Source organism: Serinus canaria, chromosome 15 (assembly GCF_022539315.1).
Source record: "Serinus canaria isolate serCan28SL12 chromosome 15, serCan2020, whole genome shotgun sequence".
Taxonomy (NCBI): Eukaryota; Metazoa; Chordata; class Aves; order Passeriformes; family Fringillidae; genus Serinus; species Serinus canaria.
In genome coordinates this window covers 3564328-3592149 of record NC_066329.1, presented here as the reverse complement: position 1 = coordinate 3592149, position 27822 = coordinate 3564328, and the positions used below count along the sequence as shown (strand labels likewise).

General features: G+C 46.2%; 2 protein-coding genes across 2 annotated transcripts; both read left to right on the top strand.

The window, feature by feature from the left end:
* The first annotated feature begins 489 nt into the window (after positions 1-489).
* Positions 490-3684, top strand: LOC103818037 (dynein light chain 1, cytoplasmic). The gene is made up of 3 exons (XM_009092288.4): positions 490-657; positions 1174-1311; positions 3075-3684. Exons 2-3 carry the CDS (start codon positions 1180-1182, stop codon positions 3210-3212), a joined length of 270 nt encoding a protein of 89 aa, XP_009090536.1. The 5' UTR covers positions 490-657; positions 1174-1179; the 3' UTR covers positions 3213-3684.
* Positions 3685-6993: 3309 nt separating this feature from the next.
* Positions 6994-27666, top strand: RNF10 (ring finger protein 10). Its single transcript, XM_018916481.3, has 17 exons — positions 6994-7153; positions 12845-13047; positions 15476-15675; positions 16692-16782; positions 17807-17991; positions 18069-18205; positions 19629-19789; positions 20120-20248; positions 20403-20661; positions 21296-21429; positions 21936-22053; positions 22309-22410; positions 22890-23024; positions 23847-23944; positions 24174-24234; positions 24386-24544; positions 25443-27666. Exons 1-17 carry the CDS (start codon positions 6994-6996, stop codon positions 25517-25519), a joined length of 2409 nt encoding a protein of 802 aa, XP_018772026.3. The 3' UTR covers positions 25520-27666.
* The last annotated feature ends 156 nt before the right edge of the window (positions 27667-27822 follow it).

Here is a 27822-nt window from a genome sequence, read left to right as displayed (position 1 = left end):
AGCACCTCCCTGACCTGTTGGCAATGCTCTTCCTAATGCTCCCCAGGATTTCACTGGCTTTCTTGGCCCCCAAGGTACAGTGCTGGCTCAGGGACAGTTTGTTGTCCACGACGACACCAAGCTCCATCTCTGCAGAGCCGCTTTCCAGCCAGTCAGCGTCCAACCTGTACCAGTGCTCGGGATTACTCCTTCCCCTTCTTCCTTCCTGCGTTCAAGCAGCTCAGCCGTGAAGAAAAAAACAAAGCGACGGGGAAGGGCTGCGCACGGCCTGAGAGCCGCCAGTCACGGCCTGTCCCGCGCTGGGCCGGCGGGGCCCGGGGCCGCCCCTAAGCCGCGGCCGCCGCGCATCGCCGCGGCCGCCGGTCGCCATGGGAACGGCCGCAAGGCATGCCGGGATGAAAGAAATTGCTGCGGCAAAACCCTGCAAGAGCGCTGCAGCGGAGCCAATAAGATCTCGGGGTGATTGTGGCGGTGACCAATGGCTGATGGCCGGTGCTGAGGGGGCGGGGCTGGGGGCGCTCGGAGGCGCCGGCGGCGCGCGCGGGTCGGTTAAACAGCCGCGGCGGCGGAGCCGAGTGCGTGTATCGCTCCGCGCCGTCCAGCACCGTCACCAGCTCTGCATCCGCACCGCGCCGATACCGCGGCGCCCGCTCGACGGTGAGGGCAAGGCGTTGCCGACTTGAGCATTGGGCAGGGGCAGCTGCCGAGAGGGATCGGGTCCGGCTCGGGAAGTCTGGGACTGGGCAGCCTCCCGCGCCTGGGCTCTTCTCCGGGACTGCACCCGGTTTAGCCGCATCCTCGGCAGCTGCCGGCGGCACCCGGCAGCCACGCGGGGCTCCGACCCCTTGGCCGCGCGTGCCGGGCTCTCCGGGGGAGGGAAGGGCATCGGGCTGGACTCGTGGAGATCCCGGAGCAGCGCCGCGCTGGGGAGGGCCGGGAGGGCGGCGGTGCTTGTGCGGCTCCGGCCGGAGAGCGGGTGCCGAACGTGAGCCGGTGTTTGAGCCGCCGCTGCTCGGGCCGTGCCCGTGTCCGGCACGCCCGGCCAGGGCGGGGGCACCGCGCGGCGCCCGGGAGCGCGCTGGGAATGGCGATACCTGTGGGGGTGCTTGGCAGCAGGTGGTTCTGGCAGGTGCTCCTGCAACTTTGAATTTCCTTCTTTTTTCTTCCAAGCAGGCAATCATGAGTGATCGAAAGGCAGTGATCAAAAATGCGGACATGTCAGAGGAGATGCAGCAAGATGCTGTGGAATGTGCAACTCAAGCCTTGGAGAAATACAACATCGAGAAGGACATCGCTGCTCACATAAAGAAGGTAGATGTTGGCTTGTAATGTGTTCATGATATCTCTATGCACATGAAAAATCAATTGGGAGAATGCTGCTAAGCAAGTAGTGCTAGAAAAACAAGTCCTAGAGACGCTAGATAATCAAGTTAGACTTTCTCTTTAGGCTGATGTCCATGTGTTCCTTTACGGGCTCTTTCGAGGTGCTGCTTCTTTCTTGCAGTGCTTTCTGCTTACGGCCTTTTTTGCCGCTGTCTGTTGTCCACGTGAGGATAGAGTGGCACCTGACTGTCCCTCTGACTGATGAGCTGGTGCAAAACACAGGGACTCTATTGAGCTCTCCTGTGGTTTTCCTTTGAGAGATAGCTTGTTTTTCTTGGTTTCGTTTGTATTTAACTTAATCTTAAGGATCTCTTTACAATTCTTGCCAGCTGGATCAAAAATAGCAGGGGAAAAGTGGTTTTCTGCAATTCTCTGTAATCACACCCCTCCTTATGTAGTGATATAAGCAGAAAAGAAAAAAAATCCTGGTGGCACTGCTTATCTGTTGTTTGAAACATCTGTGTCATCCTTTATGTAGGATTAACAATACATGAGAAAGATCTAGTTCAGATTGTATTTCCTGCTTCGTCAGCTCAGGGGAACGGAGAAATGAAAGTGCGTCAGTAGAAGTTAAAGTGATCTGAGAGGAAGAGCTGTTGACATGTTGAGGCCGATTGGACTGAAACTGTCTGGAGTTAACTGCTTGGCACGAGGAGCTAAGTTTGATAAAGGTTTAGGCCGCAAGCTGTGAATTTTCAAATAGATTTGTTAACTTTTACTTAACACTGTGTAAAAGGGCCTCAAGAGCTGTTTCAAGCTGGAGAATTATGAAGTTATAACTGTCAGCAGAAATCACAATGTGAGGGATAAAAAAACATGTCCAGAGACCATGAAAAACCCAATAAAGAACAAGAAGTCCCCAGACCCTAATGTTATTAGTCAGAACTGTGAAGGGTGGGGAACTGCAACTGGGAGGGCGAAATTGCCTGGCAGTTTCTTTGTTCAGGGTCTTTCTGAAGGCACCCAGCTGGAGCTGTTCTGCTGCTGTGCCACTCGAAGCCTGGGACTCTGCTCCAGGATACCTGGGGTAGAGGTGACTTTAAAATTTGGGATACTTGGGTGGAGAAGCTCCTCTGACATGAGAAGTAATTAATCCATGCAGAACGATTGTTTCTGCTGAAGAAATACTGGTGTGCTATGACCAGAATACTAAAGGGCTTTTTTTCTCCAGACCCATAAGGTACCGGTGAAAGTTGAAAAGAGAGTTTAGGACTTTTCAGATATCCTTTGTTGCAACTAGTGGGAATTAATACAGGATTTGTTTGAGAATATGTAAAGCACAACTGCTTAGATTTATTGATCATACTGTTGTTACAGAGCAGGTGGCAGAGAATTTTCTGTTTAGTAGCTGTGCTGCTGATAAAAATGAAGTCTAAATTATGGCTTTGTTTCTCTGGGTACAAAACTAATGGTGAATCTTTTACTTGAGAATATTAGATTCAATCATGTTATGAATTGTGGGGGAATAGAAGACTACTTTCCTTCAACAAAAGTAATATTTTAAACTTAATACTGCTCAGTTAGGAAGCACTGTGGGGTTTTTGTGTGTCTGACTAAGCAGCAGGTGAACAATAAGATGTAAATAAAATAATCCTAGTACTTAAAGAGCATCTGTTCTTCCTCTAATTGCCTTGCTCAGAAGGTACATACCTATTAGAAGAGTTCTTAATTTGTAGTGATCTGTTTTGCAGGAGTTTGACAAGAAATACAATCCCACTTGGCACTGCATCGTGGGAAGGAATTTTGGCAGCTATGTGACTCATGAGACCAAGCACTTCATCTACTTCTACCTCGGCCAAGTTGCTATTCTTCTTTTCAAGTCTGGCTAGAACCATGGACTGTTACTGAAACTTGCATCCAGTTACAGGACTCTCTGACTAGTTACTGCAGCCTTCCTGAGGACACAGGCCTTGATCTTCCAGGGCAATGGCAGGGATTATGTTGTAACAGATGACATTACATCGTGGATATAAAAAGGAAAAGTACCAAAAAAGTCTTCCTTGTATTTATTTTTTTTTTCTAGAAGGCTCCTCCTTTGCTACTAGAGCTGTTGGAGCAGTTTTGCTTTTGCAAGTTTTATAGCCATCTACTGTATTTCCTGATTACTGCTAGTGCTATGCAAGTACTGACAGTGTTTAGCTCTTTATGTTCCAAACTTCTCTTATTCTTTTGATTTTACTTTTATAAAATAATTTTCCCCCTCTTGTTTTGCTGGACGTGCTGTCTGAAAACCTAAACTGTTTCTTTTTTCTGCTGTCTCTGGAGAAGTGTACTGGAGAATAAAAGCCAAGTTCTACCCCAGCCAGGTTGTTATTTCTGGCTGATTTGTATGTTGTGGTGACGGTGGATGACTGGGTCTGGGCAGGCCATGGGGGTGCCTGAGGGGGTGTGTGGGGCTCTGTGTGGGGCTGCAGTGTTCCCATTGCAGCCCACAGGCCTGGGCTCCATCTGGATCAGCCTGGGCTGTGGGTGATCCCGGGCATGGAGTGGAGCCACCCCTGCGGGCCTGGCAACAAAGGACAACAGCTGCACTCAGGGGGAGTGGGAGCCCCAGGGCGGTGCTTGTGTCCGTGTGGGTGGCAGGGCCTGGCTCCCAGCCAGAGAATGCTGCTTAACGTGAGCCCCTGTTTGAGCAGCTGCTGCTCGAGCTGTGCCCCTGCTTGGCACACCTGGCTGATGCTGCCCAGTGACAGCGGTGGCACTAAGGGCACGCTGGGAATGACAATCCTGGCAGGTGGGTCTGGCAGGGGGTTCCTCCTGCAGCTAGACCCTCTTCACTGGTTGGTACAAACACCCATGTACGAGCAGGCAGCTGTGGTACAGGATAAAGAAATGCAGCAGCTTCTGCAGGGTCCATTTGGGCTGTGGAGAAATGGGAAGTTGAAAGAGATCACAGTCATTGCAAAGAGGATAAATGATTGATTGCAATAGACTTTCATTAAACACTATCCACACCAGACATCAAGGGGGAACAGCTGGAAAAGTGAAATACTGTGATCATGTGATACTTTGGACTTTTCCTGGGGCCTGGTGTCACCTCAGAGAAATCTCCAGAGATATCTCTTCCAAAATCCAGAATACCTGAAAGCTGAGCTAAGTACATAAGTCACCAAGGAGCACTGTGGTTCGACAGGCCTGTGCTCTGGCAGGGACAAGCAGAAGCTACAGTAGCCCTTGGCCTGGGTCGAAGACCATCTGTCTGTCCCATGTCTTACTCCTGGTGATGTGTTGCAGGGAAGGAAAATATGTGGAGCCTTGAAGATAAGCCCGGTGTCCTCTGTGTTTTTCCAGTAACCCCAGACTGCTGATAGCTGCTATCGTACTGAGAAAAAACTCCGAAACTCTTCCCAGTGTGGGCTCAAAGCACCTTGAGCAACTAGAGGTAATGGCCAGCCAGGCCAATAGAACGACCCAGGCTCTTGCACAGAAAACGGTGCTTTCAGGAGCAGCGGGAGGCATTAAGTCGATCCCCTCCCTGTTCATGACAGCGTCCACAGCATTACAATTGTTTTAGGCAGCCGCTCTCCCTGGTGTCCCTGGTTACCGGGGCCGCAGCGGCCGCGGAACCGGCGGCGTTTCCGTCGCCATGGGAATGGCAGCGGGCGCGCGGCACGCCGGGCTGGGGAACGCCCCGCCCATTGTCCCTCGTCTGACCAATGAGCTCCTGGGAAGCTCCTGGCGGTTACCAATGGCTGGCGCGCAGGGGGCATGGCCGGGGCTCTCCGGGGCAATGGCGGCAGAGGCGGAGCCGCCGGGCGGGGATGGCGGAGCGGGGCTGGGCCGTGAGGGGCGCGGGGGGCGTTCCCCTGCCCGGCACACCGGCCAGCGCTGCCTTCGCCCTTCCCGTGCCGGGCACACCGGCCGGCGCTGCCTTCGCCCTTCCCGTGCCCGGCACACCGGCCGGCGCTGCCTTCGCCCTTCCCGTGCCCGGCACACTGGCCAGCGCTGCCCGGCCACGGCGGTGGCGCGGAGCGGCGCCCGAGAGCGCGCTGGCAGTGGCAATACCTGTGGGGCTGCTTGGCGGGTGGTTCTTGGGCTGCTCCTCCAACTTTGAATGCTTTTTTATTATAGGTGCCCTATTTATTATGTGTGATCTGACCGTTGTGACACGGGATATGGAGCTCTCCGGGGGCCAGTCGGGCTCTGCAGTGTTGAGTGTGGCACTGCAGCCCATGTAACGAGGGCGAGTGTTTGTTACTAATACCTTCCTATTGAGCACTGTTTGAACTACGTGGTTGTTTTTATTGGGGGGAGACTTCCTTGTGTTTATTTTCTTTCCACAGCAAGCTGGTTTGCTAATAAAAATGTTGTGTTTTCTTTTTAAAGTTTTGTGTCTCTCTACTCTCTTTCTGGTACTGCATGTGCTATTTCTTATTTATTTTCAAATGTGGAGGAGCAACTTCATTAGAAACTTGAGGGTTTTTTCCCCCTCCAATCCAGAAGATCTAAACTCTGTGCTAACGACACTCACAGTTTGGTCATTAAGTCCAAGAATTATAGACCTAAATAGGGAACAATCAGGTGTTAAAATAAGGCTTTATGAGGCTTTTCTTAAAATAATATTTATAGAGGATTTGTTTGAAATGTGTAAAACACATATTCCTGGATTTGTTGATCATGCTGGTGTTACAGAGCATGTGGCCTGTGCATATAAAACTAGCAGTGAAGCTTTTGCTTGGGGGGGCTGTACATTCAGATCATGGTATGAATTATGGGGGTAAAGATGCCCTTACATGCTCCACCCGAACTTTTTTTAAAGAAGCTGGGAAGTGCACTCCCACAGAACTTGAAGCTCTCATGCCTAAAATAATGGAAAAGGCATCTGGAGATGTACTCAAGAATGCATTTTAAACCTGTGAAAGGTGACATTTCACAAAAATCAACGAGGGTTAAAAGAAATGTCTTTAGGATCCGAGTTGCCCTTGTGGGTTTTTTTCCCTTTGAGGGAAAAGTTAAAAAACATCACTTCATGTAGGCCTATGAGGTAGTGTTTGGTTTGTTTGTTTGTTTGGTTGGTTGGTTTTTTTTTTTAATTTACGGTTATTTGCTACAAACCGATGGCAAGGATGTTATTCCAAATGATTTTCCATCCCGGTCGGTGCCGGGCGGGGAGCAAGGGGCGGGCTCCGGGCTCAGGGCTGGGCCCGGCCCCGGCTCCCGGCGCTCCCCGCGCGGCCCAGGACTACAAGTCCCGTCATGCCCGCGGGCCCACCCGGACCGGCTGCATCCGGGTCCGGCCACTGCTGCGGGCGACTCGTCGCCATTACGGGGCAGCGGCGGCCGAGCCGGGGCCGGTGCGGCGCCGAGCAGCCGGTGGGTGCCGGGGTGGTGCCGACCCCTCGGGCGGCAGCAGCGCCGGGCCCCGCGGGGCTCCGTGAGCAGCTCTTCTCTCCCCCGCGCCCGGAGCCCCGCAGGCCCGGCCCGGCCTCCCGCGGCCTTCCCCGGTTCGAGCAGAGCAGCGAGAAGATGTCGCCATGAAGGAGGCCGAGTCCGCGCTGCGCCGCCCCCGCCGGTCGCCCCCGCGGGCCATGAGCCTGGGCCCCCGCCGGCTCCGCCAGCGCCCGTCGTGCCCCCCCGCCCAGGGCCGCCGCTCGCCCGGGGCGCCCGTTGATGCTGCAGAGCCCGCCCGGCGCGACCCCCACAGCCCCCGCCATGGACAAGAGCAGCCCCTGCGGCTCCGGTGCGCCCGGATCCTCGGCCGGCAGCAAAGGGCAGCAGCCGCGCTCCGCCTCGGCCGGGCCCGCCGCGGGGGAGTCTAAGCCCAAAGGCGGTGAGAGCTGGGAGGGAGCTCGGCGGGGAGGGAGGGGGTGAGCTGGGGCTGCGGGGACAGGTGGCCTTGTGCCCCCCTCGGGCTGCGGTGAAGCCGAACTTCGCCTTGCTGGGTTGTTTGTGTCTCAGCCGCGGTTAATAGGCGGCGTTTCAGGTCACTGCCTGTTTTTTGTTTCTTTTTCCTTCCTCTTCCGGCTCTGCTCGCTGTTTGGCGAGCTGGGATTCCTTCTCTCCTCTTCCTTTAAGGATTAATGCTTTATCTTCATTAGCATTGGAGTAAGCAGCTTGAGAGCTAAAGCCCTCAAGTAAGAACATACACTCACAGTGCCTGTGAATAGAGCCCTTAACTTTACCTGGAACCTGTGGTATTACACCTCACCGAGGGGGTCTGGTGTCTGTACACAGCGTTCCCCTTGCCCCCGTGTTTCAGTGACCTGCTTTGGGGGAGCTCAGGGTTAGCTGGCTGTTGTTTACTCATCTGGCCTTCAACCCAAAGTGTCTCACCTGGGATTGCAAACAGCTGGTTCTGCTGACAGAGCAGTTTGTCAGAAGCCAGTGTGGTTCCTGTCATAGTTTCAAGGTAATACCTAAGCCCCCATAGCTCTCTAAACTTGTTTAGGAAGAGAGTGAATGTGTGAGTGTTCCTGGCAACCTTTTTTTTTTTTTTTTTTTTTTTTTTTTCCCCTCCTAAAACCTAGAAATGGGGCAGTAGTGATTCAAATTGGTGATTTTAGTCGTGGTAGTATATGAGAGAGTGTCAACAGGTTGCTACCACCACCATTGCTGTACTAATTTCCTTCCTCCTCAGTGGTTTTTTTCAGCTGTATTACTTGAGGCCTCTGAGAAGGCAGCAGTGCACCCCAGAGGGTTAACAAAATACATATCTTGGGGGTGTTTGTTGACTCCTTTTTGGACCTTCTAAGCATGGTCAGGTCCTGGGTAAGCAAGTATTACCTGCTCTTCACCTGTATTAATTGGCCTTCCCCGGGATTGACAGAAGTGGGACATTGGAGGTGACTCACCCACAGCTCCCCAGGTTGTGGTGTAACTGCAATTACAATGAAATTTTAACTTATAATTCAAACACTTGGAAGTCTTTTTAAGAACTTTTTCTGTCCCTGTCTTGCCAAGAGACACCTCCTCACTCCTGCTTCTTGTGTAGCAGTGTGTGATGCTCTGTGGGGGATTGTTCACAGAATACAAACATCCTTCAGGAAGGGGTTAAGATGATTTGTGCTGTGACTGGTATACCTTTGTGTAGAAGACACAATATCTGGACTGAGGAAGGATATAAAAGGGCTATTGTTCTAGCCCAGAATAAAATTGTTAAGGGATTTTTGTGGAATGTCACCTTTCACAGGTTTGAAATAATGGCCCTGGTAGCACAGGAGCAGTGGGGAGAGGAATCCTGATGACTGTTCTCTTCTACTCCAAAACTTTGATTTAAATACTTACCAAAACTTTTCAAGACCTCTTTTTTTTTATTAAAACAGAGGAAAATTTTGTCATAGCACAGTTCCACTTCAGTGATACCTGTATCCAAACTACAGTAGTTTGGCAGAGGGATGAGTTGCTTCCTTTACAGGGCATCAAAGAGAGCTGGAAAAATAAGAATCTCTTTTCATAGGACTAGCTGTTTATTTAGGAATATTTTAACTGGAGGGTACTGAAAACTGAAACTAAAAGATTCCCTTGATGAAATTAGGGCAAACAACTACACAGGATGCAGCTGGGTAAAACTGTGGCTATGTTTTCATAGCTGTTTGGGTGTAGGATGCTGGCATGTCACCATATGGAATCTTTTTCTGGAGTTCCTTATCACTGTCCTTGTAGCTGATGTGGTGTATATATATAGGCTATATATAATAGGAATATCTATTTTATATATATATATGTATAGGATGTGTTCTGGAAATCTTCTGAATCATCTCCTCTGAAATGGAAGGTAATCCTATGCAGCACAGACCTTCCTCAGATGGTCAGTGGGTTAAATCCAGTCAAGCACTTGCCATTTGATACTTTCCAAAGTTACCTGCTGTAGCTGTCCAGCTGAGGAAGTGAAGGAATGCATATTCCTGAATCCTTATGGTAGCTTCTCTTTCTCTTGCAGTGCAGCTGGAAATTGGCTAAATAGAGTACTGTATTCCCATGTATTTGTGGAAGTTTGGTTCCTCCTGTCTTTCAGATTTGGCCTCAGAGACTAAATCAAACTGAAAGTTTCTAACAGAAAAGTTTCTTTGTGTTGTATTAATGTGCCAACAGAAATCATATCCCATTAGAGTGGAATGAAGTAGCTAAGGCAAAATAGGTTTGTTGGGGTTCTCTGCAGTCCTGTGGAGCTGATGGACAGTGTTAGCTGTCACAAATCTTCCTGGGCCTTATCACACCCAGTGTGAGCCTGCTTGGCTGGGCTGTGAGAGTTCAGTCACTTCCTGCTCTCTGGGATGTTTGCCTTGGCAGCAGCAGTGGCCCCAGTGTGTTTTCATGAAACCACCCTGTGGCTTTAGTGTGATCCAGACCCCTTATGCAATGCTGCTGGCTTCAGCACAGCTCAGCAGAAAAGGGGGAAAAAGGTGGAAGGAAACAGCAGTTCTCACCCCAACAGCAAGCCAGTATTGCAGCTCCAGTGCCCAGGTAGTCACCTACAGCTGCTTCTAATGCTGTGAGCTTCATCTCCCCTCTCTGGATCTTTGGAGATACAGGTCCTCTAACAGCAGGAGAAACCACAAATCTCAGGGCTTGCTCCAAAAGGAACAGTTTTATTGTTAGTGTTTTTAAATTATACAGACAGTATTTTTTATAAGATTTTTTGAGTATGAATGGGTAGATAAATCCTCATAATCTGTGTATGTGTGTATATATATAAATATATGTAGGTTAGATGCCATGAAAACAGCAAAAGGAGTAATTGAGGACCTGAGTGAAGAGTTAAGTACCTCACCAGCACACTGGCTGTTGTTAACTTCTCATTGGCCAAGAAAAGAAGTAAAAGAGAAACTACCAAATCCAAACTTACCCTGCTTAAAACTGGGATTGCACAAGAGAGGATGGCAGTGAGAATCTTCCTTTTTCCTCTGTGCCAGAGTGCAGCCTCTCCTGCCCTGCCCTTTGTGGAAGTGCTGGGATGGATGATAGAAAGCAGAGAGCTCCCTGACGTGTGCCATGTTGGAAAGGTTGCAAGGGACAGCATTGCTTAGATTCAGGGTAGGGAAAAGCTGTTCCAATTTACAGATGCATTCTCCAAGCTCCTGGTTGTCTGCTGACCAATTTCATTACTGCTCTGATGGACCAGGCTTCTGCTGAGGTCAGTTATTCTTGTGGTGGGGGGTGAAACTACCTATCTGTAAAATCAGGTGTGGAGCATTGTTAGACTGCTGTAGGGTCCTTTTATAAAGGCACAAGTGGAGAGTTCTTCCCTATGAAGTGTGAGAGGCACTGAAGTGACTCCCAAAGGCTCGAGGAGGTGCCTTAAAAGGACCCATGGTATGACAGGAATGTGTGCAAACCATCTGACTGACAAAGCTGGTGGTGAGTAACTCAGTTAAAGTTTTAAGTGACAGGAGATTGTTATGTCAGCTCCAGAGGAGAGGTGTTCCTTGTTCAGGGACTTGTAAACACCCACTTTAGACTGACTTTTTTGAGTTGTTTTTTTCCCCATTTGAAGATGGCAGAGAAACTGCAGAATGGTACAGGCACAACAGGCATGTGTCCCTCTAGTGCATCTGCTGAAATTACAGATAAAGAGGGTGGCTGAGCTGACAAGTTCTGCTCCTGAGTAACTTAAGGAGTAGTCTAAACTGCTTCAAAACTACTTAATTTTTTACCAGAGACTCTGAGGTGTTAGTTATTCCTTCTTCCCTACAAACATTCTCAAAAAAGGTCTGTAATCATTCAGCCAGACCCTGGTCACACCCTCAGTACTTGGCAGCTTCTGGTATGTTTTTTCCTGATAACACTCAAGCCGTGTCCTTTTAGCCTGATATGCATTAAAGCACTGCCAGCTCTGCAGGCATATGCTTGAGTTACACAGCTGTGGTTCTGTCAGAGTTGGTTTAATTCTGAATTAAAGGATCAACCTTTTGAATAGCAGAGTAAATTACCAATTCTGATGATGAAGTTTGTTTGCAATATGGGCCTGTCACATCGTGTGAAAGTAGTGATAGTGTCCTGTTTTAAGTCTGACAAGTGCAAGAAACAGCAGACCAGCACAGAACCTGGTCCAGCCACTTTTATTGCTCAATTTATTCTTTAGAAGTTGAATCCTCAGTGATATGCAATAACACACAAACCATCCTGTTCTCAGCTCACCTTTTCTGGGGGATGCAGGTGGAAGAAAAAACTTAAAATAACATCAACAACAAAATATACTCTATGTGGATGATGCCATTCCAGCTTTTTTAAATGCTTGGGTAGATGGGAAGTGGCGCTGGGAAAGGGAAAAACTGGGAGCACTGGCAATGAAACTGCCCATATGAGAAACATGATCCTGAATCACAGTGATGTGTTTGCCTGCTGTGTAAGATTTATGTTAAGGGGTGGGGAGGAAGACTGCAAAGTGGGAAAAAGGAAACTAATGGGCTTTTATGAAGTGCAACGAGATATTGTGTGTGAGGTGTTGCTGTTTGTGTAATGTTTACTGAGTATCCAGAATGACTTTGGGGCTGGCTGCTGTGGGTAGATATCTTGTGGGCCCTGAAGAGTTTTGTTTCTGAGCTTATCACCATACCTCTGCTACAAATAAAACTTGGAGCAGGTGGTGGAAGTGCTGGGTTAAGCACCCATCCTGCAGCTTGTTCTGTGCTTGGGCAGCTCTGATCTTGTGTTAAGACTACTGGAAATACCTTCGGAGTATTAACTCTGTTCTAGCAGTTTGATTTAGCAGCTGTTGAGGCACAGAACACCCCTCTGAAGCGCTGGATTGATTTTTCTGCTCTTTGTTCCTGCAGTTTTTTGCTTTGTGCTTCACCACTGTGTCCTGTGTTGGGGTCAGTGGTGTGCTGAGTACAGTTTTTGGCAGACAGTTGTTGTTGCATGGTTGGTGGACTTAGATCTTAGATCTTAGGTGTGTGCCCTGCAAGGCCACAAAGTGTTTGGTTTGTCATTCAAGATCAATTAGCATTTGTTGCCCTGATGACATAAAAGTATTTTTAAAACAGAATTAGATCTGCTGGGATCTTTTAATCAAAAAGTGCAGAAGTGATTGAAAACAGGCAATGGAAGCCTTTAAGAAAAACACAGCAGTGTATTTATACAGTGTATTTTATATGTGATAAATATGATAAATGGTGTGTTTTAGGCAAATTAAATGAAAAAAAAAAGAACTAGTTGTTGTCAGTTCTTGTAATGGGGTATGAAGATGTGGCGTGCGATGTTAGTGTTTATAACTTAACGTACCAGGTCACACACTAATATTTGGTGGTGGCAATTCCAAATCTGGAAAAAAGAAATTCAACTTTTTTTTTATAAAAGGCAGAGCATAGCAAATACTTTCTTTTAAACTCTTTGACCAACTCTTTGGACAGTGATAGGAATGAAGTGGTTTGGGTTGCTGGGGGATTTAATGTCCTGATAAACACTACTCTTAGAATAGTGACTGAGGTGAGCTCATCTCTGAGGTGAATTTAACTGAGGTGCAGTGCATGGGGCCAGCTCTGCAGCTGCTGATCTGATTCTTCTTTTGTTTTCCTTTCAGATGGAAAGAATGCCAGTGGATCCAAACAACGTTATAATCGTAAAAGAGAAACTTCATATTCCAAAAATGAGAACTTTTCCAGTCAGTCCCGTCGCTCCAGTTCACAGAAAAGCAAAGCTTTTAACAAGATGCCCCCTCAAAGGGGAGGCAGCGGCGGAAGTGGCAAAACTTTTAGCTCTTCTAATGGTGGAAGACGAGATGAGGTGAGAAGTGTAATTCCATGACTCCCAGGCCTCCTTTCTTGGGATGAGAGGATCACCCTGACCTGCCTAGCTAGGTCTGCTGTGTTCAGTTCCTGGGTTGGGGAGGGAGAGAGTGATAAGAGGTGCTAACATTGTTGAGATGCCAGAGGGAGTGTGAGCAGAGCAGCTTGGCAATTACAGAAGAGGAGTGCTCTTTGCTCTGCTCCAAGAGAAAATGCCATCTGAGGAATGGGTGCCAAGACAGGCCATGTACACATGATACAGGTCCTTTGTGAAAATATACAGTGACACAGTTTCACTGCCCTCTTCCTGCTGGCCACACTGTTTTTAGTACAGCCCAGGTGCCACTGGCTGCCTTGCCCACCTGGGTGCACCTGGTTTGTGCTGTTTAACAGCACCCCCAGGTCTTTTCCTGATGGTCTTTTCCAGCTGCTCTTTCCCAGGCCTGGAGCATTCCAAGGGGCTGTTGTGACCCAAATGTAGGACCTGGCACTTGGTGTTGTTGAACCTCACACCATTGGCCTTGACCCATCAGTGCAGCCTGTCCAGATCCCTCTGCAGAGCCTTCCTGTCCTCCAGCAGATCTACATTTCCACCCAGCGTGGTGTCATCTGTGAACGTGCACAGAGTGCCCTCAATCCCATTGTCCAGATCATTTATAAAGACATTAAACAAGACTGGCCCAAATACTGAGCTCTGGGGAACCCCACTCATGGGGGCCCAGCTGGATGTCACCCCCTGTCCCTCTGCTCCCTGGACCCAGACTTTCAGACAGGCTTTTTACTTGCAGTGGTTTGCTTATCCAAGGCATGGGCAGCCAGGTTCTTCAGGAGAATGCTCTGAGAAACTGTGCCAAAGGCTTTTCTGAGGTCCAGGCAGGCAACATCTACAGCTTTTCCCTCATGCACTGTGTCACCTTGTCATAGGAGGAGATCAGGTTAGTCAGGCAGAACCTGCCTTTCATAAATCCATGTTGGTTTGGCCTGATCCCCTGGTTGTCCTGTACACTGTGTGTGATGGCTTGAAGAATAATCTCCTCCATGACCTTGCCCATTACAGAGGTCAGATTGGCAGGCCTGTAATTCCCCACATCCTCCTTCCACACCTTCTTGTAGGTGTGTGTCACCTTTGGTGACTCCCGCTCAGCTGGGACCTCCCAGTCTGCCAGGGCTGCTGGTAAATGATGATCACTGCTGCCAGCTCCCTCCCTTCCCGTGGGTGGATCCCATCCAGCCCCATGGGCTTGGGGGTGTCTGAGTGGCACAGCAGGGCACTGACTTTCTCTGGAGTGTGGGGCTCCATTCAGCTCCTTGTCCTGGTCTTCCAGCTCAGGGGGCTGGGTACCCTGGCCTTACTATTAAAGGCAGAGGGAAAGAAAGCATTAAGTACTTCAGCCTTTCCTTACCCTTTGCCACTGTTTCCTTCTGCATTCAGTAAATTCTTTAGCTCTCTTTTTGTAGCTGGTGTATTTATGGAAGCATCTTTTTGTCTTTTACAGCAGTTCTAGTCGGGCTGTGGCCCTTCACTTCTTTCCCTGCTCAACCTCATGACATCCTTGTAGTCCTGTTGAGTTCCCATCCCTTCTTCCTCAGGTCATAAATTCCTTTTTTTCCCCGAGTTCCATTTAAAACTCTCTGTTGAGCCAGGCTGGTCTTCCCTCGTTTTTTGGTACAAGAGGACAGCATGTTCCTGTGCCTTTAAGATTTCTTGAAGTATGTCCAGTCTTTTGGATTCTTTTGCCCTTCAGCCCTGCCTTCCAAGGGACTCTGCCAACCAATCTTCTAAACAGGCTAAAGTTTGTCCTCTGGAGATTGATTGTGTCCAACCAACTCAGGGGCACAAATTTACAGGTGATAATGGCATTGCAAAAGTAATTGTATTGCCTTTGCTGATAGCAAGGTAAAACCAGATTGAGGCTTTTATGCTATGTACTGTAGAGTGTTTGTGGGCTTTAACTGATACTCTGGTTTTTCAGTGTTGGTGGATGAGCAGCACTTCTCACCCAGATCACTGGCTGAAAATTCAGCTGCTGCCTCTGCTGAATTTTGATTTGTTGCTTCATTACATGAAAACCAACCAAAACAAGTACAGCCTGTACAGACAGTAATCAGGCTTGTATTACTGTCTAATAAAAAAGTATTGTCAGGATTTGAACAACTTCTTCTTGACTGTGTTTTGCCAGCTTTTATATGTCTTTGTGGTTGTTTTAACTCTCTCCTCCTTTTGCTCAGTGTGGGGTAAGAGCACTGAGTTCTGACTTTCAGGTTCTCATGCATTTCTAACACTGCACTACTTGATTTGCAGAACAGGGATGGGAGAAGGTGAGTGAGTAGATGCTGCATGTGCTGAGTGCTGTCACTGATGGGGCCTGGATGTCCACCTTTGCTGTAAACTCCAGCAATTTCTGACCAGTGCTGTTCTCTCTTAGGTAGCAGAGGCTCAACGGGCAGAGTTCAGCCCTGCCCAGTTCTCTGGTCCCAAGAAGATTAATCTGAACCACTTACTGAACTTCACCTTTGAACCCCGTGGCCAAGCAGGACATTTTGATGGGAATGGACATGGCAACTGGGGGAAAAGGAACAAGTGGGGACATAAACCATTCAACAAGGAGCTCTTCCTGCAGGCCAAGTGAGTGGGAGATCCACAGGGCTCTTAGACTTCTGCAGAGACATGGAGCTGTAAGGGGTGACAAGCCAGGGAATTCTGTTTGGGCTTGACTAATTGTCTTGTCTTTTCCAGGATGAAATTGCCTTTCTGTAGTGTTTTTAGTGATAATAACTATATTTTAAAGGGATGTTGTTTTCACCTATTTGCAAAGGTATCTATTGGAGTGAGTCCTTTAGATATGAACAAAAATCCTCTGCTCAAATTTTCAAGCACAGCTTTGGTACATGACACTCCTATTTGGGAATATCTGTATAGTTCCTTATAGAAGATGGTTGTTGATGGTTGTTTTTTCCAGAAGTTGGTTTGTTGAGATAGAAGGGATAGCAGTTGCTAGATGAAAGCTAATCTGAATTTTTAAGTCCTAAAGGTAATTACTTATATGGGTCTTAGTTCTTAAAATGCAAATTATTTTGTGGGCCCCAGGGTACGTAGTATAACCCAAATGATGATCAATAAAGTAACCTATCAGCAGAATTCCTTTTTGACTGGAAATTTCTCCAGAATTTGAAGTGTGTTCAGGACATCCTATCTCTGATAATATTAAAGATAAAAAGTATTTTCAGCATGGATGCTTCTGATTTCTCCATAATGTTTTGTGGCATATTGTAGTGAAGTCTATTTGCAGGAACCCCAATAGCTGTAGTTTTTGTGACAAGATTTTTCCCCTTGTGGATTCCCTGTTTTTTAAGAGATCCCCATTGCAGCTGACTGTTTCCTACACGTTTCTGGAAAACCAGTCTGCCTGGCTCATTCTGTCCTTACTGTGTGATGTTGTGTCTAACTGAAATAAGACACACCTGTATCCTGAAAAATCTGGTTGTGAACTGAACTCTTGATTTCTTGTTGATAGAAGTTACTGACTGCATCCAGCAGTTTGCTGCTGGACAAAGAAGAAGCTGAGAAAATCCTATAGGATGGTTCTCAAAAAGTTTTTAGAAACAACTGAGTGGATCATCTGTCTCTTTGCCTTTCCCCAGCTGCCAGTTTGTTGTCTCTGAAGAACAGGACTACACAGTCCACTTTGCTGATCCAGATACCTTGGTCAACTGGGACTTTGTGGAGCAAGTGGTCAGTTGTGATGGGCTAGATTTTTTTTTTCCTTCTTAAGAACCTCAACCTGTCTTTAACTACCTCTTTCCCTCTGTGATGTTACATAAAACTCATCTGTTTTTGAGTTGAGGCCTTTTCTGTCACTCCCACAATACTGGGAAAGATCTGTCATGGAATATATTATGAAATACTTTCATGACAGGAAAAGAGAAGTGCTAAAATCTATTAGGAAAATTAGCAGCTTCTTCTTGCTTTCGCAGATGGGAGCTCATCAAAAATAGTATCTGACATTCTGTAGACAGAGTCCTTGTGATCGAGATATTAACAGAAAACTTGGGCATGAGTCCACAGAAGAGGACTAGAGTGTAGAATTTTGAAGAATTATTCTGTGCATAGGTGGCCTATCTTGCCTAGCAACAAAATGGAAAATCTCTTGAGAATTGTGGTCAGAAGTTTTGGGTTGCCTCAAGCAGCAATTTATATCTGCCAAGACAGTCTGGTGCATGGTGTAGGTGGAGAGGAGGTAGGCTTACTGTTACCTGTCACTACAAGAGAGCTGAAAAATCGAGGTGCTTGCTTGGCAGTTATGTCTCTGCCACACAGAGAAGCTACCAAAGTGTCTGACTAGACCTAGCATGTTCATGGAAGTGGGTAAGTTCAGTCTCACAGTTACACAGGGCTGCACAAGTCTGCTTGTGGGAGAGGCCACAGAGCTCACTTGCCTTCCCACTGTCTGCATTCACATGATGAGGATGCTGCTAACTCTTAGAGATGATGAATACCTGAGGGGAAACATGAGGAGACTCGCTTTTTAATGTCATTAGAGTAGAAATAAGATGTAAGAAATAAGATGGGTTGCTTAGAAGGTTATTCTGTGTGCAGTCTGAAGGTGTTAGTTCACAGTGCAATGATTTCTTGGGAAATAAACAGAGCCTAAGGAGCTGGAAGATAATATATTAGAGTAGATCTTACAGGTGGCTTATTCTGGATCCCAGGAACTGATTTTTGAGTCTTGTACTGTTCTTCTCATGTGCCATTTCAGCGAATCTGTAGCCATGAAGTGCCCTCTTGCCCCATTTGTCTGTACCCACCAACTGCTGCCAAGATCACCCGCTGTGGGCACATCTTCTGCTGGGCATGTATCCTTCACTATCTCTCCTTGAGTGAGAAGACCTGGAGTAAGTGTCCTATTTGTTATGGCTCTGTTCATAAGAAGGATCTCAAGAGGTGAGATGATATTAATGGAATCATGCATCTGTTTGCAATGTTATTTTTACACTGCTAACCTCCCCCGTTCGTTGCAGTGTTGTTGCTATGGAAACGCGTCAGTATGCAATTGGTGACACCATTACAATGCAACTCATGAGAAGAGAGAAAGGTGTTCTGGTAGCACTGCCCAAATCCCAGTGGATGAATGTGGTTCAGCCTGTTTACATCAGAGGTGAGTGTGTCTCAGTCCTGGTGGTTGGAATCCTGTTCTCCTGCCTGTGACCAGGATTTGTGTTGAGACAGTTGACCCTGGCTGCAAAACATGGGGCTTAGCAGCAGGAAAGCTTGATGACCACATATTAACAGTAAACTTTCTACTCACAGTTTTTCTGTAAAGGCTTTAACTTGTGTGCTGTGTCCCTTCAAGTGACTGAACTGCAGACTCCTGCCTTCACAGCCACTGCTTATAGTTTGATGTGTCCTTTGTGTCCTGCAGTCATTGGTGTGACTCTTGCTGCTTTTATTGGCTCTTCAGTGTCCTTAACATTTTTCCTCCTGACTCATTATACAGCTTCACAAAAATAACTCTCTCTGTGTCTAAACCATTTCAAGGCTGTAATCTTCAACAAGGTTTTCATCATCTTCACTTATCAACTGAAGTCAGTGAATGCTATGGGGAAATAATCAAAATTATTGCAAACCTTATTCCAAACATCTGTTGCCTGACATCTTCAGTTTTCTCCAGTCAAGAGTGTGACTAACTCATCATCATCTTATCTGTTAGTATCGCAAAAATTTTGTGACTAAAGAAATAATTTTACTGAACATTGCTGCTTTGTGGGCTGTCTTGGCTCACTTCATTTTGCAGTCACATTTAGGGAAAGGCTGCATGCATTTAAACTCTCTGGAAAAAAGTTGAGTCTTCTAATGTGTGATGGATATCCAGCATGCAGGCTGTGGTCTCACGTGTTTCCCAGTATTTGCAACTAGAGGACTTTAAGTCTTTTCACAAAACAAACAGAAGAACAAACACAGGATTTGAGAACACTCTAAAGCCAGGAAATTCACCATTAATTTGGTGTCTGTAGATAAGGTTGGACTCTTGGGGAGCAGTGAATATAGGGATTGTGTTAATATGGGATGCTGTGGTTGCTATAAAGTAACAGCAATTCTTTAGTTTACTATTTTTGCTGTGCTTCTTGTAAAAACCTTGTAATAATGTTTTGTGGGGTTTTTTAATGTGTATGGGTTTATGAACTAGTTTGAGCCAAGCCAGGGTAGTTTTGCAGAAATTTCCAGCAGCAGGAAGAAGCTGCAGACTGCATTGTTTCAGGAAGCTTTGACGCCCTCAAGGCTTCTCAAAGGTGATGCTGCTACAGTGTGGAAGTTTAGGCTTCCTTTCTACTGATGTGTAGCAACTCAGTGGTGAAATGGCAGATGAACTGCTGTGTGGGGGAGGTGTCAGAGCAGCTATGTGACACCAGCTTGTGATACAATGGTAATTTGTGGAGTCTGTATCAAACTCTTGCGGAGTGTTGTCTGCCCTGAGGGATTAACTCCCAAAAGTGAGCAGTAACACACCTTCAGAAGAGGCAGTGCTCCAGACTGGTGGCTCCACATGCAGATACTAATGATTTGGTGCTCCTTCTGTGCAGATGACCAGCACAGTCAGTATTCAAAGCTGCTTCTGGCATCCAGGGAGCAGGTCTTGCAGCTGGTGATCCTGGAGGAGAAAGCAGCATTACTGAAACAGTATGAGGAAGAAAAACACACCCCAGAAGCCTGTTTCATTGAGGCAGCTATCCAGGAGCTGAAGGTAACAACCTCTTGGGAACCTTCTAGTAGCTTTATTTTTAAGAGTGTGCTGAGCATCCTTGTTCTGCTGCATGGATGGTGGTGGGTGATTATTCTGGTCTCTAGCAAATTGCTGTTGTTTGCTGCTGGGGTAGCATTTTACACCTTGGAGGAGACTGTAGCCTTTGGCCCCCAGGTATCTGATGGTGGTGTTCAGGATAACACAGCAGAATGGTTTATATGGGATGGTATTCCAGTAAAGGAATGCCAGGACAAGGCTAAAAATAACTATAGGGGTGGTCTCCTGGCTTAAAGGGCAAATTGAAACTTGATCCCTTTGGATGATCTCCAGGAGCGAGAGACAGCACTGTCTGCTGACCAGGATAAAAACAATGGCATTGCTGGAATCAGTGCAGCTGTGGAAGAATTGGTCCTAGAAAGCTCCAAAGCTGTGGAGCCTGCTGTTTCCCAAGAGAAAAAGGTGGGTGACAAATCTGTTCTGGCACATCCCATTAACACTTAATTCTGCCACCTCACACTGCAGTGTGTGGGGAGCTCGTGCCAAAGATTTTGCAGAGATGATAATCTTTGAAGTAGGTGGTATGGTACTAACTCTGTCCTCTCTGCTGTGGTAGTGTGATGTGGAATATCTCTCTGCATTTGATGAGGAGCTTGTGGAGCCTTCCTCTGACCTGGCAAGTTCCTTTTCGCCTCCTGTGGAAGTAGAAGAGGCAGTGCTGGATGAGGAGGAAGTACCTGAGGTGGACACTGTAGGAGAACCTGTTATGAGCACTGGAGAGGAGCCAAATCCAGCTGAAACAAGCTGCCAAGAATCTAAAGATACAGTTAGCAGTGGACATCTTGGCAACTCTCCTTTTTACTATTTTTATCAAGGTCAGTGCAATGAAATCCTGGAATCATAGGGGCAGAGATGCCTCCTTTGGGCTCTCCTTGAGGAATGTGTCAGTTCATTAGATGCAGCTAAACCCTCTGAAATAAAAGTCCTACAGGAACTCAGAAAGGAGCTTTAATTTTCTTAGTGGAGGATGTCCTGAGGGGGGGATAAGGGTACTGAAAATGAACGGGCAAGGAAGGAGTGATGGTGGTGTGTATTGTATTGTGGGGTGCCCTCGTGGCAGGAAGGAATGATAAATCTGAATCCATGTTCTCAGAAGGCTCATTTATTATTTTTGGTACTATATTATATTAAAGAATGCTATACTAAACTATTCTAAAAAATACAGAAAGGATACTTACAGAAGGCTAAAAGATAATAATGAAAACTGGTGACTCTCTCCAGAGTCCTGACACAGCTTGGTACTGGTTGGCCAATGAGTCAAAATAATTCACAGCAGAATCCAATGAAACAATCTCCAAACACATTCCAAAGCAGCAAAACACAGGAGAAGCAAATGAGATAATTGTTGTTTTCCGTTTTTCTCTGAGGCTTCTCAGCTTCCCAGGAGAAAAATCCTGGGCAGAGGGATTTTTCAGAAAACATGAATGTGACAGATGTGTTGCCTTTCAGCGGAGGATGGGCAGTGCATGTACCTTCACCCCGTGAACGTTCGATGCCTTGTGCGTGAATATGGCAGCTTGGAGAAGAGTCCAGAGAAGATAACTGCAGCTGTAGTGGAGATAACTGGCTACTCCATGACAGAGGTAGTTATTTTATCTTCTTATTAATTAAGGGCCTTATTTTAGCAGGTTGGTCATTGTAGAGGAGACTTGATTCGCTTCAGTAGTAAGAAACAATAAGTATGGTAGAGATGCTGATCTATGAAGGGCATCTGTGGAAGGTGCTGGGCCTTATGTTGCTTTTGATAAGTAGGCTGCAGTATAGATTTTTTTTCCTAGAAGGTCCAGTACAAAAATAATTGTGTTAGAAGTCTGGTATTGCAGAGTTTTATTTCAGTGATGTGAGTGAAAATCAGTAAGCAAGCTGGAGTAATGCATCTAGGTCTGATTATGATGTAGCTGGTGGAGATCTTGGAACATTTGATTCTGACTCAGGGCATCCGTCATGTGTTTGTAGTTTTTAAAGTAACTATTGTGTCACTGGTGCTATTTTTTTCCATTTGATTTGATGACTATTGTGCATTCTATTTCTGTTCATCACCATGGCTGCCTCTAGTCCTAGTGGTGATATATCACTCTCTCTTTATCAGGATATAAGACAGCGTCATCGCTACCTCTGTCACTTGCCCCTCACCTGTGAGTTCAGCATTTGTGAACTGGCTCTGAAGCCACCTGTCATCTCTAAGGAGACTTTAGAGTTGTTCTCAGGTTTGTAGTTGTTCTTATCCCTTTAATGGTAGCAAAAAGAACATACATTAGAGCTTTGCTCCTCTTGTACCACCTGTCTGGTGGCTGCTAGACAGAACAGCCCCAGAATAAAAAATCCCAACTGCTTGCAAGAGCGTATGTTGAATGTAAGCATGTTTTGTTACTAATGTGTTATAAGGCTTTTCTCAGAGTGGAGGAGACCTTGCCAGAGTATTGGTGTGGGTTTTGATATCCAGCATTGTGCATTGCTCCTAGATGACCTTGAGAAGAGGAAACGCCTGCGGCAGAAGAAAGCTCGCGATGAACGGCGGCGTGAACGCAGGATTGAGATGGAAGAGAACAAGAAACAGGGCAAATGTAAGTGGTGATGGCACATAACTGGTGGATTTTTAGTCATATTTGAGCTGATTTCTTGAGCTATAGGATGAATTCTGAGGCCTGTAGTTTGTAGTGTCTACTTAGAACAAGATTACAAAGTATTAGGAACAACGTCTGTGTAATGAAAAACATAAGCTGTTTTAGTCAGGATGTTAAGTGATGTTATGCAATTGCTGCATTCTTGTGCATTTTGGGAGAGATGGAGGGCATTCAAGGGCACAGTTATCTCCATGGTGTACATAGCTCTCTGTTTTTATAGTAATCATGATGTAAAGTGAAAAGTGAAGGAAGCAAAAAAAGGCCTAGAAACCGCTTCCATCCAGCAGCAGGACTTGTACTGGTCTCCAAATAGAGGGTGGAAAGAAATGAGTTGGCACCTCCTAGACTCCTGAAATGACTTGCATATTGACAGTCCTCCCCCACATTGTGTAGTGCTTTAATTTAAAATCTCTTTCTAGATCCAGAGGTCCATATTGCTCTGGAGAATCTGCAGCAGTTCCCTGCTTTTACCTCCTGCCCTGGAGAAACTACCAGCGTTGATCATCACGGCTTCTGTCAGTCTCCTCTTGGCAGAAGCCCTGTATTTCAGACAGGTGAGCATCTGGAAAAACACATCACATCTAGCTCTTGATCCTTCTTTTAGGATCTATTGCTCAGGTCATCATGCTAAACTTTCTCAATATTGATCAAAGACAGCTTCTTTTCTGAGGAGCTCAGCTGCTCCATCCCTGAAAGTGTTCAAGGCAAAGTTGGATGGGGCTTGGAGCAACCTGGTGTAGTGAAATGTGTGTCTGCCCATGGCAGGGGGGTAGATTGAGATGGTCTTCAAATCCTTTCCAACCCAAACCATTCTGTGATTCTGTAATTCTTTCCTAAGCTGCCTGTGAGTTAATAAACAAAAGGCAGACATGGTTAAGAAACATTCTGTTCCTTTGTCTGCTTTTTGCTGCCTCTACCTTGACAATATGAGATCTGCACTGTAGTTAACCTCATTTTTTACATGAGGCAGAAGAAAGGAAACAGTTGACCCAAAAAGGGAAGAAAATTGTGTTTGCCAGGAAAACACTACTGGTATTTTTTCTTTCTATCCATCTCCATCTTCTCAACACATTATACTAAAATAAACCTAACAAAAAGCCCCACCACCACCAGCTCTCCAAAATAAGTAAACAAAACCCCTCAAGCAAACAAAAACCTGAAAGAAAACCACGGGCAAACTTAAATTTTCCTTAAATAAAAAGACTGAGGAAATTTGAGAGATCCCACTGTGTGACTGATGGATAGAACCCATGAGATCAAAATGAGTAATTACATAGGATAATAAAACTTTATTTCTGTTACATCCTGATAAGCAGCACAATGACTGCCTTGGCCAAGTGTTAACTGGCTTTAATTCCCAGTTCCTTTCTCTGTAGAGTCTATTCCAACTCCACTGTCACCTGCTGCCAGCCAGGTCAGCCCATTGCTCTGTGGAAGCTTGGAAGAAGAGTCTCCCTTCCCTTCCTTTGCCCAGGTAAACCATGGAGCAGAGTGAATCTTGTCAGAATTACCTGTGTCTTAGTTGGGGATTAGGCTGAGACTGTAATTGCTTCCCCTACAAAAACAATCTGGGATAAATCTTAGGGAGATGTTGTAAGGTTTGAGTGCTTGAAGGGGTTTCTAGATTTTCTTGCCACTTAGGGGGGTCTGCAGCATTGTTCAAGTATGTGGAATTTAATCATATCCTACAACTGTTTTGATAGATGTTGAGAGTTGGAAAGGCAAAACCAGAAACGTGGCCTAAACCTGCTCCAAAGACAAGAGGTAAGAAAATTTGGCAGTAGAACTTCAGGTTCTTTACCCTGCACATAAATGTGAGAAATCTTGTAACTTCAAAAGAAGGACCTGGAGTGTGGAGGGGCATTTGTGTGGTGAAAGTTTTATACAGCCTTCTGCACCTCCTTCCCTCTTTCAGATGAGAACACTCTGGCACTCCCTGTGCCTGGAGAGAGTGATGGAGAAAGTGACAGCTCTGACCGGATACCTGTGCCCAGCTTCCAGAATTCCTTCAGCCAAGCTATTGAGGCAGCCCTCCTGAAACTGGACAAACCATCCACAGCTGATCATTTATCAGGTAAAAGGCAGGGGGAAGGGCAGGAAAGCTTTCTGAAGTGAAAAAATTGAGTGTTTCCCCTTCTTCCTCTGGGAGAAGTCAAAGCAGCAATTTTGGGGACCAAAAATTGGCCAGAGAACAGTTCTGAAAATTGTTAGGTTGTGGTTTCTGAACAGCTTGACTAGGGCTTCTGTCAGCTTAAAGCAGCCTCTTAGTAGGAGCTGAGATCTCCAACTAGCAAAGAATTCTGTTAGGACAAAGATGGCTTTTGACAATTGTGTTGGCCATGTCTCTACTGGAACCTAAATTAAGCTTTATCTTAAGGAAGTTCAGGTTATACATTTCTAAACTGAAATACCTGAGCTGCTGAACTACCACTTCAGTTTGACCAAAATGTCAAGGTAACTGTTAGCTGAAATTTCAAATTAGGGAATGTAAAACAAATTGAGGTGAACTTAAACCTGGTGAAACTTATTTTTAATGCTCAGTTCTGATGTTTAGCTTTGGCTTCTGTCTGGAGACTGCACTGGATGATGGAGAGAGTTGGATGGGAGGGCCTGGGAGTTTCAGTGGAGTGTCTGCTCCACTTGTGGTTTTTCTGGACATGTATCAAAGTGATCCTTGTTGGAAAGGCAAACTGCTGCACATTGCAGTCCTAGGATCTGCTGTCCTAGGATCTGCTGTTGCAACAGCAATTTTACAATCATTAGGGCATGTTTATAATTGTGTTTCAGGTGTGATGGAATCTCCTTTAGTTCATCTGCAGTAAAGTTTTTGTTAAACTACCTGGTGTTCAGTAAATTGATAGTAAGTGTTGTGGATCTGTAGAAGCCACTTAAGCCAGGGAAACAATTTATCATTTCTGTGTGATGTTCCTGTTCCATAATAAGAATGACAGTATTATTTTAATTCTTCACAGATGAAAAGGGAGGCAAGAAAAGAAAGAAACAGAAGCAGAAGTTATTGTTCAGCACCTCTGTTGTTCACACGAAGTGATTCTGCTATTCAAGAGAAGTTTCCTCTCCTGGTTTTCTTTTATTTTTGCTTTGTTTTGCTGCTATAGTTTAAGTATTTAAATTTGAACAGCCTAAACTTGTTTTTCCAGGACTTCTAGGGGCTTCAGGAGGAAACCATGATAGTATATGTTGAAGTAACATGTTTTTGATTCCAACTGCTTAATGAATTTATACTAAAACAGAGTTTTGGAAGTTACAACCCAGAGACAAATCTGCCAAGGCTTCTAGTTGCTGAGTCAGTCCTTTGGGCCTGATAAGCAGTGTGAAAGTCCTTACAGGTGTGTAGCACTGCCAAAGTACTGCAATATTACTCAAGAGAAAAGGCAGGGAGCCTTTATTTTCCTGTAATTATTCATGGGCAGAAGTCCAGCTGACTGACAGTAGTGCTGTTGCAGTAAAGCTGTCAAACTGCTCTCTTGAGAAACTGGTTTTGGCTGCACTGGATACAGGCAAAACAGCTTATTGGCTTTAGAGTGTTAGCTGCTATATCTGTTCTTTTTCTAAAGAGCAAGAATTCCTCCTGTTCTCCTGGCTTGGAAAGATAAAAAGCTGAGGTGAGTGTAAAGCAGAACTTGGCTACTTGGTTTTAAAGTGGCTTGATGATTTTTGTATTTCAAAATGGCACTAGTGGTAGAAGGAACCTCCTGACTTCTCTCAGTTGTTCAGTTGTAGGTGAGTGAGGCTGCTACTTTTTGTTTTTTTGCCAACCATGGGCTACTCATTCTTTTTAACCTGATCTCTAGAGTAAACACTCCCCTTTAGGGCTTCTGATAACCTTTTGAATGATGGTTTGACACTGGCTGCTCTTGAGTTGGAAGAACAACTGATAGCTGAAGTCTGTAGATGACTTTTACACCCCAGCAAGAAGCTGGGGTTCTCTTGTACTGGGATAAGGGCCTGTATGTGCTTGGTTCTGGGATTTAAGTCGATCTGTGCTATGAACATGTCTTCTCTGGACCCCTCCCCGCTCTGTCTTTGGGTGGTCACATTCTGCACTGCTTGTGCTTTGATTTGAGCTACTGAGTTAAGTGGTGTGGATTTTGTTGAATAAAATGAGTTTTAGGTGTAACATACCAGTCAAGGCCAACAGTTGCAATAAATCAAACGCACACATGCTTACAGTGCTGCAGCTGGGCTGTCACAGCAGAGTGGAACCCTGGAACATTGCACAGGGTCACATTTTACCTTCCTGCTGGCAGAGTTAATTGCAGGGTGCTGGTAAAAAGTACCACTGAACTTAGGGAGGGAGACTGACATTGTCTTCTCTTGTCTTCAGCCCCAGTGGCACCAGCTTCAGTGTGCTCTGTCCCTCTGACACTGATCTGAGCAGGAAGTGTGTCTGAGGCACATGGAGTCAGGTATTCCAACACCACTGGCACTCAGTGGCTCTGTCTCTGTTTAAAAAGCTGATGTCAGTACATGGGTGCTTGATTTCAGAGCAGCTGGCTCCACGTGTGCCTCATGGGAAGCTGGTACCTAAGAGTCCATCACATGTGACTGTCAACCAGAAAGAACAGGAGAGGGGGGAGGTAAAGAACACTTTCAACTGCTGTAGGAGGATAGAGGAAACACCTGCAAGACCTTCTTTGAAAGCAGCTTGGCTTCACGCTTGGTCACAACTAACCCCACTCAATGAAAGACAGAACAGCTTGTCAGGGGACTGCAAAGAAACTAAGAGAGGCTACCTTACAGGGGTAACATGTCTTGCTGTCAACTGTAAATGCATATGGGAAAACAGTTGGTGAGGGCAGAGAAAGCAGCTAAGAGAGATTCAAATATGCAGTGAACTGTGGTCACAGCAAGTCATTTTAAGCTAAGGAACAGGAGTAACTACTTAAGTGTCTAACCAGTATCTGCTGTGTTCTGTTATCTCTGCACATTTATAGTCAACTTTCCTTTGCATTGGGAAGAGAGAATAGCTGGAGCTGGTGTAACTCACCTCCACATGTCACAGGCACTAGGATAAGGGAAGTGATGTGGGCAAGGCAGGCTGTCCCTGCTGCAGGGCTGTCTCCACAGGGGCAGCATCTTCAATTGGATCTTGTTTTCCTATGGATTCGAGATAATACCAGCAATGCTACTTTCCTGTAACTGATTGGTGTAAACTTAATAAATATCTAAGCAGTACTTGTACCTTGGAGTTTTATAATGGGGGGGATGGAGTGGAGCCTTGCAGCTCTGCCATACATTCTGTGTATTCACTGCTCCTGTGTACACAACTGGTGCTTTTCTCACTCAGAACAGTGGATAGCCCTGTGGCTAACAGTGCAGATGTTAATGCTT

What these genes read in the sequence shown, in the direction of transcription:
- LOC103818037 (XM_009092288.4), top strand. Translation starts at nt 1,180, where the DNA reads ATGAGTGATCGAAAGGCAGTGATCAAAAATGCGGACATGTCAGAGGAG. An exon ending in TCGCTGCTCACATAAAGAAG is followed by an intron (nt 1,312 to 3,074) that starts GTAGATGTTGGC and finishes TCTGTTTTGCAG; the next exon opens with GAGTTTGACAAGAAATACAA.
- RNF10 (XM_018916481.3), top strand. Translation starts at nt 6,994, where the DNA reads ATGCTGCAGAGCCCGCCCGGCGCGACCCCCACAGCCCCCGCCATGGAC. An exon ending in CATAAGAAGGATCTCAAGAG is followed by an intron (nt 17,992 to 18,068) that starts GTGAGATGATAT and finishes CGTTCGTTGCAG; the next exon opens with TGTTGTTGCTATGGAAACGC. An exon ending in GACTTTAGAGTTGTTCTCAG is followed by an intron (nt 22,054 to 22,308) that starts GTTTGTAGTTGT and finishes CATTGCTCCTAG; the next exon opens with ATGACCTTGAGAAGAGGAAA.